Source organism: Ctenopharyngodon idella, chromosome 12, assembly GCF_019924925.1.
Source record: "Ctenopharyngodon idella isolate HZGC_01 chromosome 12, HZGC01, whole genome shotgun sequence".
Taxonomy (NCBI): domain Eukaryota; kingdom Metazoa; phylum Chordata; class Actinopteri; order Cypriniformes; family Xenocyprididae; genus Ctenopharyngodon; species Ctenopharyngodon idella.
The window spans coordinates 29,173,854-29,187,461 of NC_067231.1; the positions used below are offsets into that span (position 1 = coordinate 29,173,854).

The 13,608-nt window shown below is 36.0% G+C and overlaps 1 protein-coding gene across 1 annotated transcript; it reads right to left on the minus strand.

The window, feature by feature from the left end:
- Positions 1 to 354: 354 nt before the first annotated feature.
- Positions 355 to 13,452, minus strand: qrfprb (pyroglutamylated RFamide peptide receptor b). Its single transcript, XM_051915022.1, has 6 exons — positions 12,892 to 13,452; positions 8,929 to 9,087; positions 7,016 to 7,077; positions 6,095 to 6,330; positions 4,112 to 4,209; positions 355 to 2,644 (listed from the first exon to the last, which is right to left on the minus strand). Exons 1-6 carry the CDS (start codon positions 13,250 to 13,252, stop codon positions 2,244 to 2,246), a joined length of 1,317 nt encoding a protein of 438 aa, XP_051770982.1. The 5' UTR covers positions 13,253 to 13,452; the 3' UTR covers positions 355 to 2,243.
- Positions 13,453 to 13,608: the final 156 nt, after the last annotated feature.

Genomic DNA, 13,608 nt, shown 5'->3' on the forward strand with positions numbered 1-13,608 from the left:
CCCTGTCGATTGCACAGATGTTTCCAAATGAAACTCGTTAGATCATTGTCATTAGCGAGAATAATTTAACAGTCCCGGCTGTTCATTGCAAATGGTTTCATTCTAAAAGAATAATTTCTTTATATAATATCTGAGCAAAGTGAATATATAAAGTACACACTAATAAATCGATTCTTTGATGCGTTTAAAGATGAGAGCTGCCGTATTTACACCGTCTTCTCCTGTCAGTCTGTTGCTGAAGACTTAAATTACATGTTGCGCTGTTACCATGTGCTTACCGTTATGAAGACATTATAAAGGTGTTTTTAATGCATTATGAATTATAATGCACCTTGCATTGTATGATCTCATGAATAATTGTAACCACAGTTTTAATACTTTATAATACTCAACTGTTACACCTTTAGAAAGTAAAATGCATTAAAACACATGACAAACAACCAAATCTGCAAATACTATAATGCATTTTAACTTTGGCTATGATTATTTATGAAAAGATATAATGCATTACAGTGTGCATTATGAAAAACTTTATAATGCATTATACATAAAGAGAAAAATTAACATTCTGTCATTGTTTACTCACCCTCATGTCAAAAATATATATATTTAAATGCATTTTGCACTCAAAAATCTATTTTATCTAGTTACCAAAGCAACATTTCTCCTTTAGTTTGACTTGATGTACTAAAATAACTAAAACAAAATGAATAAATAAAAATTTAAAACAAATTACATTATAAATAACAAAAATCACTAAAAAAAAAATAGCAAAAATTACTAAACTTTTACCTAAAATTAAATGAAAACATAAAATACAAAAATAAAAACTTATACATAAATCAAGCCATTTTCCCACTCACCTATTTTTATGCACATTTTGGGATATTGCATAAAAAATGTTGGATGGAAACGTTAAAATGCGCATAAAAAAAACTTTGCTACATTGAGTCGGATTTTTTTTTTATACAGTAAGAATATATGCACATAAATTACAATGGAAACACATTTACCGAATAAATTCCTCATTGTGCATCAAAAAGTCATGTGACTTTGCACGATGTGGCGGCATAACTGGACTAACCAGCGGACAATCTTGTTGTAATGTTCATTCAATGCCAAAGTCTGTCATCATAGTGGTTCAGTTTAATTTCCTTCCCAGAGCTGTCTTACACGGCAGTGTTCCCAAACAGCATCCGCCTCCGAACGCAAGATAACATGACAGTGCTTATTGCTTTTCTATCTAATGTTTTTGAATAAATGTATTGATTGTTTTTGAATGTATCGACGCGTTTTAAATGTGTCGATCGTTTGTGAATGAATGTAGATTGTTTTTGAATACATGTATTTTTTTGTAGCAAATGTAGCAATTTTTTTTAAAAAGTACCGATTCTCTTTTAAAAGTAACGATTCTTTTTGAGGAAAGTAGCAATTCTTTTTGAATAAATGTATCAATGTGTTTTAAATATGTAGCAATTTTTTTTTAAATGTAGTGATTCTTTTTAAAAGTAGTAATTTTCTTTTAAAAGTAGCAATTCTATTTGAGGAAATTAGCGATGCGTTTTGAATAAATTTATTAAAAGTTTTTGTAGCGAATTCATTTTGAGAAAAGTAGAAATTCTTTTTTTTCTTTTAGAAAAGTAGCAATTGTTTTTGAATAAAAACACCCACAGTGGCTTCAGCAATTTTCACTTTTCATAGTGATATTTGGCGCCAATTGTTCAAATTTTGCGAACAAGCTAAATCTGCAACTTTAGATGGAAACATAGCTATTGATACTAAAATAACACTGTTGCGTTCCCCCGAGAAAGCACGGAAATATATTTTCCCTTCACCATGTGCTTTTAGGCCCTGTGCTTTTGTTATTTTTGCTTGACAGTTGTGATCACCGTGAACTGTTTTATAGAGCTGAAGATTCTTCAAAAATTCCCTTTTTGTTGTTCCACAGAAAAAAATAACAGCATCAGTGTTTGGAACGACATGATGGCTAGTAAACAATGACAGAAAGCTGGTCTTTGCACTTGTTCAAGTGAGGTCAGTCTGTTGAATGTTTCCATTGTGCTGCACATGAACCGCTAGGACATCTTTTTGCGTCTCCTGTCATGGATTTGACATCCCGAGCTCATCCGACAGCAGTATTGAGATTAAGGCTGCATTTGTTGCCAAGAACACCTCAATGTCTGGGATCCTCTGCGAATGATGTCAACAGATAGCAGTTATGTTCTCGTCTGCCCATACTGAGTTTATTTCACGCAGGAGCTGCTGGAAGGTAGCTGGGATGTAGCGGTTGTGACTTTCTGCTCGGCGAATGCCGTCGATATCTCCAGATCACCTTGTGAAGAGGACAACACTCGGTTCCGATGCGTTTGCAGGTTTCCGTTGTTCCCGCTGGTGTTGCTGCTGAACGCCTCCGTTTTGAGGTGTTTGGAGAAGTGCACGCTGAGGTTCGGCCGCTGTACGGCGCCGCCCTGGTGGCCGGGACGCCGCAGGTAAGCGGAAAGAGTGGCGACGCAGTTCTTCTTGAAGTTCTCGTTCATGAAGGCGTAGACGATGGGGTTGTTGAAGGAGTTGGAGAAGCCGATGGCCTGGACCACTGCGATGATCATGTTCACCGTGACCTCGTCGTAGTTCTTCTCCAGGTCATCTGAGTGAATAATGGACACGTATTTTGATTTCAGGACATGAAGCTGTAAATGTTTATTGCTTAATTTAAGGGATAATTCACCCAAAAATGAAAATAGTTATCATTTACTCGGCCTTAAGTTGTTCCAAACTAGTATGAATTTCTTTCTTCTGCTGAACACAAAAGAAGATGAGAATATGGTTGACCAAATAGTTGATGGACCCCATTACCTTCCATAGGATAGAAAAAATACAGTGGAAGTCAATGGGGAACAGACACTGTTTGGTTTCCGACATTCTTCAAAATACAAACAAAAAACGGTGTTCATCAGAAGAAAGAAACTCATACAGGTCTAGAACAACTTGAGGGTGAATACATACAAAGAATTTTCATTTTTGGGCGAACCATCCCTGCTCCCTGCAGTTTTCTGTCAAAATTTTGATGGTTTAACATTTGGAAATGAAGAAATTAAGATAAGTATGCATATTAGTATTGTAATTTTACAGTTGTAATGTAAAATAAAATTATTACAATATCTTTCTTAAATACTCTTATTTTACAGTAAAATATTACAATAGTAATAATTCTTATTTTGTTTAGTTTTTTTTTTTTTAAATATTTTTTAGTAATAATTATTTTATAGCCATATTGATATATAATTCCTAATCTAGCTTTCTAATAAATGTGGCATTTTATTCTGCAAATATTGTTGGCTCTGTGATGAATTGCTTATTTTTATTGCTCTTTTAGATTAAAGTTTCTGCTATATTCATAAATATAAATAATCTCAAAATTTTGGCCAAATTGTGTAGCCTTACAAAGAAGCAAAGCAAACCTGGATTTTATTTATTTATTTATTTATTTATTAGAAATTTTATATATTTTATATATTCTATATATTCATGCTAATGCTAAGTGGATGAATGTAAATGTGTTTTCTGGTCATTTTTGCAAGCTAAGGGATGAGTTAGAGCTTCACACTGTGTCCTTAACAGACATAATGTCCAAACCAACCACCAATTTTAAATGAAACCTACTTGTCACTAGAAACTTCTGGTTGTGCCTGGTTTAAGACACCTACATTAGTTACCCAGAACATAAACTGGAATATTTGCAGGGAAATCTGAACTTACATTCGTGTAGCGTAGTTATGATGGAGTAGTGAGAGGCAGGCAATCAAATAAAGTGGAAACATTAGGCCTTTTTAACCTCGTGCACTGTGGGTGGTACTAGTCTAATGATTAATCATCTGGGTTGTTACCACTGATTGTGGGTTCAGCCTCAAGAACGAGCGACCCAGAAGTAGTTCCTGGAATGGCACATAACCACAGGTTACTGCGATTACACTTACCTGCCACAGCGAATCTGAATGATAAGTACTGTACTCTGTGTAATCATCACGCCACTACAGTTTATTCACATGGAGCTGCTGTGAGATGATTGTATCAGGACAAATTCGGCTGGAGTGAATGGCCGTGACACACTTACTGTACTCAAACAGCATGTGCACGATATGAAATGGTGCCCAGCAGATGGTGAACAGCAGCACAATGGTGATCATCATTTTGACGGCACGTTTCTTCTTCCTGTTTGAACAGTAAAAATAAACGGCAGTGAAGATGCGTTACTGTAATATCACCAGCAGTGTAGAGGGTAACAATTTACAAGTAACTCGAGTTACATAAGCAGATTACTTTTTTCAAATAACTAGTAAAGTAATGCATTACTTTTAAATTCACAACAAAATATCTGAGTTACTTTTTCAAACAAGTTCCCTTTTACTGACTGACAGCTCTTCTGTCCCCATGTTTTGAGAAATCGGGAGTAAGTGCAGAGGTGTGTGTGTGAACATAATGGTTGTTGTAGTTCTAGAATAAATGTGAGCAAGCGTTTAATCCTCTCACTTGCACAAAAACAGATTCAGTATTCCTCAATATGAATAAAAACATTGAAATGTTAAATAATACAAATATACTTTATGTATTTAATCTCACTTTATTAACCAATATCTTTGCTGGTGATTTTCAATGATCCAATTCAACCATACTAATAAGATTCTGAAAAATACTTTAGTTAAACATCACATTTGTTTATTTTTTTTATCATTGCTGAAGTAAGTGTGGACTTTTCTTCGTTTGTTTGATCTGCGCCCTCTACTGTACATGCGTGAGTTTGCATTTCCTTCAGCCCGAGGCAAATTCATTTCACTTTTAGTGTGCAAGGGCCTTTATAGTTGCCAAAAATATAACTTTTTTTGTTGTTATAAAAAAAAGAGCAAGGAATCCCAGCCCAAGTGAGAAAAAGTAACGCAATTAGTTACTTTTTGGGGGAGTTACGCAATTGTAAAGGCCTTTGCACACTGAGTCCGAAATTCGCATGTGAAATTTTCGCACGTTAAAAAATAAATTCGACCTCACGTTATGTCAATCACGTTTGCACACTGCCTCCGAAACTTTCGTCCGTCATAAAAAAAAATTCAGATCAGGTTCGATTTTCTGCGTTTTTCGCATCCGTGGCATGTATTTTGAGAGACGTTTTGATAATTCAGAGCCACCGTACGCGAACGCCAAAATTCAGAATGCCATCTGACGAGTTGATCCACGTCGTCTGCAGCACAAAGCAGCAGCACTGTATGACAAACAATGTGCAGAATACAAAGAGACAGAATATAAAGACAGATTGTGCCAGTATCGCTAGCAAAGCATCAAACTGAGCCACTGACATCCTGAAGTAAACTTTGAAACGCTCGGGATAATCCCGCAGCTCCTTGATGAGGTGAACTCTCCTTTCTCTCTGTGCAATCTCGGGATTGGATGGACCCAATATTTCCTCTTTCTTTTTCTCTTTTTAAGAAGAGATAGGACAACTAAATCGTGCTCACTGCTTGAAGACTCCATTTTGTATTGTTTTGTGTGTTTTTTGTTTTTTTATTTCCGCATCGGACTCAGTGTGCAAAGGCCTTAACGCATTACTTTTTAAAGTAACTTTCCCAACACTAAAAAACTTGTATTCATTCAATGCATTTGTCTTGTGTAATGTGATGAGCTTCTGAATTAAAAATAATATTGGTAACATTTGAAGCCTGTAATGCATTATAAAAGTGCTTGTAATGCACTGTATGATCTCATGAATAATTGTAACCACAGTTATAATACATTATAATATTCATTGTTGCAGATGACAGACAACCAATTTCAGATGTATTTTGGTTATGATTATTAAAATATATAATGCATTACAATGCACATTATGAATACTTAAGTGTTACCATAATATTCAGAAAAATAGGCTTGATTTTATCCAGTAGATTTTGATTGTAATGCACTTGGGTAAAATGTGTCATTGCATGTGCCTAAAGTTGTTTATGTCGGTAAATAAAAGCCATTTTGACTTTCTGTTTCATTTGTAAATGCATCACATTATGGAAGTAAAATAGGTTGGGAACAAGAGAGATCTTTTGACACTTAGTACCTGGAGATTTTGTTGACCTCTCTGTGGTTCATGGTGCTGAGGACGGAAGAGTCTCCTACACGTTTCCGGATCCAGAGCTCGATCCCGATGCGGCTGTAGAGGAAGAGCATGGCAGCCAGCGGCAGCAGGAACAGCGCCACCATGATGAAGGTGGTGTAAACCTGACGGTGCACCAGCGAATGCCAGCGCTCCTGACAACACACGTGATGGTGGTCGTACAGGAAGTCGTACTTCACCTGAGGAACACAGATAAGAGAGTAAACCTAATTGGTATTCATTTAAAAGAGCTGTAAGCAATTTATTTTGGAGTAGGATGCATAAAATCTCCCTACTGTCCGTTAAGGAATTGCTGAAATGTGCGTCTTTTAAATAAAGTCGGCTTGTGCTTCTCTGAATGTCAATTTTTTTTGAACTTTTGGAAGTTGTGTTTCAGTGTGTGTTTAAAGACATGTAAACGGTGGAAGTTGCAAAAGGACTGAAATCGATAACACCAGCGTAAATTCAATCACAAACCACACAGGGTTAACTTCAGAAACTTTAAATCTAGAATTTATTATGCAATTGTTGAACTTCTACTCTTAGGCTACTGTTATGATACTTTTCTGTTTCATTTGTAAATGAATAACATTATGGGAGTAAAATGGGAACGTGTTGACTGAACTCAAATAAATCAATGAATAACGCATGAACTTCTGAGATGAGACCTTTCAGAAGTGAACCGCACTTCTACTTTTCATCTCCACTGATTTCAAGGACAGACTGATGCAGCACCAGCGTGTCTGATTTTCACATGTGAAAGCAATTAACCTTGTGCTTGTTAAATGTTGTCGGTTGACCGTGATTAACTTGCAGTGATTTCAATTAAACCGTTTATGTGGCTGCTCTCGGTTTCTTTATCAGCGCTTTTGTGACGGCACTCACCTCTAACTGTTGCACAAACAGCATCGGTGATCCAACCATGACCGCAGCGATCCACACCAGCCCTGCATAGATGTATATAAATCATTAGTGGATTCTTCCCCATGAGCCCGTCTTGTTAATAAGCAACAGAAATGCAGCGCTGCATATACCCAAACCTAGCTGAAAAAACCTCGACAAAAGCCCTCGGGGGAACTGTTCATATTTGCACAGGCAAATGACAAACTAGTTTTCATTGTCACTGTATTTCCCAACAGAGAGGGGGGGGATGCTTTATGTTTTATGTATTTAATCTCGCTTTATGTATTTAATCTCACTTTATTAACCAATGTCTTTGCTGCTGACCTTCGATAATCCAATTCAACCATATAAAAGCAAAAATGACTTTAGATAAACATGACATTTGTGTTTCTTTTTTTTTTTTCTTTTTTATTGCTGTAGTAAGATATGGAAGCTTGTTTCCGCCTCTAAATAAAAAAAATAAAAAAAAGAAAGAAAGGTAATTGCAACTTTTTATCTCACAATTCTGACTTTTTAATCGCAATTGCGAGATACAAAGTCAGAATTGCGAGATACAAAGTCAGAATTGCGTGATACAAAGTCAGAATTGCGAGTTATAAAGTCAGAATTGCGAGATATAAAGTCAGAATTGCGAGACAAAGTCAGAATTGCGAGACATAAAGTCAGAATTGCGAGACACAAAGTCAGAATTGCGAGACACAAAGTCAGAATTGCGAGACACAAAGTCAGAATTGCGAGACACAAAGTCAGAATTGCGAGACACAAAGTCAGAATTGCGTGACACAAAGTCAGAATTGCGTGACACAAAGTCAGAATTGCGAGATATAAAGTCAGAATTGCGTGACACAAAGTCAGAATTGCGTGACACAAAGTCAGAATTGCGAGATATAAAGTCAGAATTGCGAGACATAAAGTCAGAATTGCGAGATATAAAGTCAGAATTGCGAGACATAAAGTCAGAATTGCGAGACAAAGTCAGAATTGCGAGATATAAAGTCAGAATTGCGAGACAAAGTCAGAATTGCGAGATATAAAGTCAGAATTGCGAGATACAAAGTCAGAATTGCGAGACAAAGTCAGAATTGCGAGACAAAGTCAGAATTGCGTGATATAAAGTCAGAATTGCGAGATACAAAGTCAGAATTGCGAGACAAAGTCAGAATTGCGAGACATAAAGTCAGAATTGCGAGATATATAGTCAGAATTGCGAGATATAAAGTCCATAGTAAGTGTTGATCTTTCTTCGTTTGTTTGAGCAGCGCCCTCTACTGTACACACGTGAATTTGCATTTCCTTCAGCCCAAGGCAAATTTATTTAAATTTTTTTAATTGTGTAAAGGCCTTTATATTTGCCAAAAATATAACTTTTTTGTTGTTATAAAAAAAAAAAAAAAAAAAAGGAAGCCCAACCCAAGTGAGAAAAAGTAACGCAATTAGTTACTTTTTGGGGGGAGTAACGCAATATTGTAACGCATTACTTTTAATCAATTTTCGAACTTTCTCTATATATCAGTCCACAGACCTCCAAATGAAAACCCTTACATTAGAAAGCACAACGGTTTGTGGATAGAATGATGTTCTCCATCCTTTAGAAATCTCGATACGCTGCAGTGACTAATGGGATTTACTTCATCAGGACTTTCAGAGGCACTAGCTCATGAGCAGCCTACTGAGATGACATTGAAAAGTAAGATGGATTTGTGACGTCATCTGGAAAGGAAAGTCACTTCAGTAGTGCAGCAAGTTTTTTTTTTTTTTTTTTAGAATAACAACATGAACCTGTGAATCATGTACAGTAACACCAGGACCGTAAGTGGAGTCAAATTTGATTTTTAGGGCTTCTCGGGCATGTTAAGAAGGTAAACAGAGTTGAGCGTGTGGGTGTTTGATCTTACCTAACATTTTGTAGGCTCGTTTTGGTGTGTACTGCCTTTTCATTTTGAGCGGATAAACGATGCCCTGGTATCTCTCGACAGCGATACAGGTCATGGTGAGGATGCCGGTTACAATGGCAGTGGTCTGCACAAAAGGAACGGTCTTACATACTAGTACCCCTGTACGTACAACACAAAAAACAAGATACACACACAGTGAAAGCCTGAAGACACTTTACAGTAGTGCTCAACTGATATCTACAGTTGCCTGATATTTATAATACATTTTATGGATAGTAAATTCAATGAAATGAGCACTCATTCTGTACCTAAAATCCCTAACCACAACAGAATATGTTTATTATGAATGCTTTATAATGCTGAATAATTACTCTACCTAAAAAGTATTGCATTACTAATTACTTTCTGAATCCCATATCAATATCAGTATCGTCAAACAATACAAGGATAGACATGAAACTGGTCTTTTAATTCCATCAAATAAATAATATAAAATTGCATAAAATATTCTTGAACTGACCAAAGTATTTCAAGGTAGAAGGTTACATTAAAAGCATACATTTTAACATTAGAGATTAAATTTTTATGTTAAATCCATTATTGCTAGGGTCCAAGCACCGAAGGTGTGTAAGCACCTATTGTAATCGTTAGTGGTGTTCTTATTCCGCTCTTGAAGTCCCATAGAATTGCTTACAGGAAAGTTACGAAATTTGGCACACAGATAGAGGACAGTCTGACCTTTAATCACAGAAATTTTGGAGTCTCTAACTCAATCGCTATAGCGCCACTGACTGTCCAAATTTGCACTCAATTTGCACTTTCTAATAACCACCATATGACGTCATTTTCTGACATGAACATTTTTCTGCCATTTTGAATTCCATTTTCGAACTCCTCGTACGGTTTTTGCGAAAATGCCGTCAAAAAGTTATGGAATTCAAGCTGATTCATCAAACCGTTCTTGAATAACACATGAACAAATTTAACAAACTGAACATGAGGCTGTATCTCCGCAATGCTTTAGCGTATTCTGACCAAACTTGGTGCGCGTTATGACAACCATGACCTGAGGGTACCTGCAGAGTTTCGGTACAATGCCACCTAGTGGTCAGGAGATATGGAAAATTGCTCTTTTTGCTTATAACTTCTGAACGGTTTGGCCAAAAATCACAAAACTAGTCTCTTTAGATTCGGTGCAGCATGCCGAGTTGAACAATACCCATATCAGCCATTTTGAATTTTTGTCGTAAAATGCTATTTTTTACGAACACATTAGCTTATCATTACAATTCGGTAAGTGTAATCTGCACCATGCCCTGAATGTACTAAAGAAGTTGACCGTGTGGTCAAAAGTTATAATGAAATTTCCAAAAATGATTATAACTTTTGATTAAATTAGCCTATTGTAATAAAAGTAAATATTCTAATAGATTCCTTGGGTCACGCCGAGAACATAGATACCAATTTTGCCATAGTCGGCTGAACTTCCTGTCCGCCATTTTGATTTTCTTAAAGAATTTAGTTTTTCTAGCTCCTTCTAGACTGTTTGTTCGATTTTCACCAAGTTCGAGTCTGATCATCTTCAGACCATGCCGGCAAAAAGTTAAGGATATCGTGTAGATAGACGAAACCATTTTCATGTACCACTTCAACTAATTTGATGGCATGATGCCAAAACGACTCTGAGGCTGTATTTCTGCAATGCTTTGGCATATTGACACCAAACTTTGCAAGTGTCATTGTCACCTTACTCTGACCACACCACATCAATTTGATCACAGCGCCACCTATTGGTCGAAAGTGATAAACCATTAAAACATTGATTTTTCAGCCCTTTTTATTAAAATCATCTTAAAATGTCTTTAATTGCTCATTGTTGCAGTTGGTCTGATGCTCCCAGCCATGCTGGCATGCCTGGCCCTTTAACTGCTGCTTGCAGCTATATTTTTATAAAATTGTTCTAGTCTATACAGTATTTAATGCAACTGCATCAGAAGTAACTGTACATTAAATTACAGAAACATTAAGAGTAATCCCTTTACTTTTTCAAGGGTAAAAGTCAAATGTAATTAAATTACAGTAATTAATTACTTAGTAATGCATTGCACCCAACACTGAACTGAGTCATATATTGTTTGCAGTTGCAACATGAACAGTCAAAGTCATCAAAGTGATTTTCTGGGCAGTAAAACGTGTGTCCAGAGGGAAGGAGAGCTAATGAGCAGCACAAAACACTGAAGTGTTGAGGATTAAAGGTGCGTCACACTGGACACTGTGCTCCATTCATGTCCATTCACACATATACTAATGCAGGAGAGCTTTTTCATTACATTCTAACATTCAGCTTTGATGACCTTTTGAGCTCTTGGCTTAGTACGTAGAATACAACATTCAACATAATTTACAGACAGTTTTATAGGAAAGTGGAGTAGATGCTATATTTCACATTTGTGATTTATTATGTATTAAAAACAGAAATTTAATAGTCTCTGCTCTCACTGGTTGTCACCGGATCATGTCGTTGCTTATTTGCATAAAGTTGAACTTGCCAAAGTGCTCTGTTGCGGTTGTTAGTATGTTTGTTTCCATACACGTGTGTATATTTGTTAAAAAACAGAGTTTTTGAAGTTTTAATACAGTGAAGATAACCACAAAAATAAGGGAAGCAAATATTTGCCATCTGTTTGCTTCATGCTCAGTTCCTAATATTCAAACTTTAGTATTAGACCTGAAGCGTCTCTTTAATTGAACCCCAGAGGAAAACATCACTTATAAAATACTGCTGCGTTACCAGACAGAAATGGTGTCCGATGGTGAAACCTTGGGATTTTTTTAAACATACATTCGTGAATGATTGCCATATTCATAAATCTATATTTATCTAATCGATATTTATATCATGTACCAAGGTACTTTGTAGGATATATATATATAGCCTATTATGACGAAATTATGACATACTAAGTCTCTTATCTTATAATTTCAACTTTTAGGTCATAGTTGACAGTAGCCTGTCATAATTTCGACTTTTTGTTGTTTTATGTCTTATGACAAAGTCAAAATCTTGAATTAGTATGTCATAATTTCGATTTAATGTCAATTTCGACTTTTAATGTCATAGGCTAAGTAATTATAGTTATAAAAATCATAATTTCGACTAGGCCTATGTCATAATCTCAGACTTTTTGTCAGTGTTGACTTTTTAATGTAATATATATGTATATTAGTGCTGTCAAATCGATTAATCATGAATATATATATATATATGTGTGTGTGTGTGTGTGACATATATTTAGCACATTTTTCAGCATTGAGTTTTTAGGTTAAACTTTATAAATTATATATATATATATATATATATATATATATATATAATGCTGTTATACTGTCACTAATATATGTAATATGTATATTTCAAGTGCTGTGACTGGTCACTTCTTTCATGTTTCACCATTTTAATCACATTTTTATATTCATTTAAAATGGTCCTGCAGTGTGATAAATGATTTCATAAACCTACTAATATTCCTCGTAGCCTCTTAATTAATGAGATCATTAAAAAACAGCATGTATGAGAAAAAAAAATTATTTAAAGTGTGTCACTGTAATTATTATAAATTGTTACCTATAATAACATTTGATTTGTGTGTAGTTCACAAATAAACTCAAACATCAACATTTTAGGTTGACATTTACATGATTTTATAAGGCAAATGTGTTTTTATATGCGCCACCTGCTCCAATAGTGTTTGCTTAGATGATATAATCACTACGTATTTTAATTAATATGAGCTTATAAATTGAAGAATAACAAGAAATGTTTAAATAGTTTCAGATGAAGAACACAGCAGCATGTAATCACTTCTCAGTGTTTGATGACTTCCTAGTATCTTGCCAACTACCGTCTTCATGTCAATAAATGACTAATTAAAGTGATCAAATTGATTTTAAGCAGACTCTGACCTCCCAGCCACTCTGATGAGATGTTCTGCAGCAGTGTGAACGGGATGCAGAAGAAGGTGATGAGCAGATCACTGACCGCCAGCGAGCAGATGAAGATGTTGGTCGCCGTTCGCATCGCGCGTTTACGCGCCACAATATAAACCACCAAACTGTTTCCAACCAGCGCCAGCACGAAAATAATCACGTACATGACGACAAACGTGGTTTTGGCTCTGGCAGGGAGTTCAGGGATGTAAACCAGAGGCTGAATGTCGTAGGTGTCGATAAATTCCTGCCGGGAGAGGTTGTAGTACTGCAGGAGTTCATGGAGCACCTCAGGAGTGATCTTCGTAGTGGCCGTCATCTCTGTGGACGAAGACATCTCGCTTTCTTGCTTCAGTTAATCACATACAAAGGGAAAAAGTACAAATCCAGTTATCCAGTGACGTTTAGTGAACTGTAATAAAATCCCTGCTCCTGTCAGGATGTTTCGCTCCATCTGACGTTCGCGCGCGCGCGCGAGTCTGTGGGGAGCGTCAGTGCGCGTTCGCCAGTACTGTATCTGCCATGAACAGGCTACAAAATAGGGCTTGAAACTCTTATTTCTTATTTCTACCTCATAAGAAAAAAAACATTTTTTTTTGTAATTCATAATTATGATATAAAACGTCGAAACTAAGTCTCTTATCTTATAATTTCGACTTTTAGGTCATAATTGGCACACATGAAAAAATACTA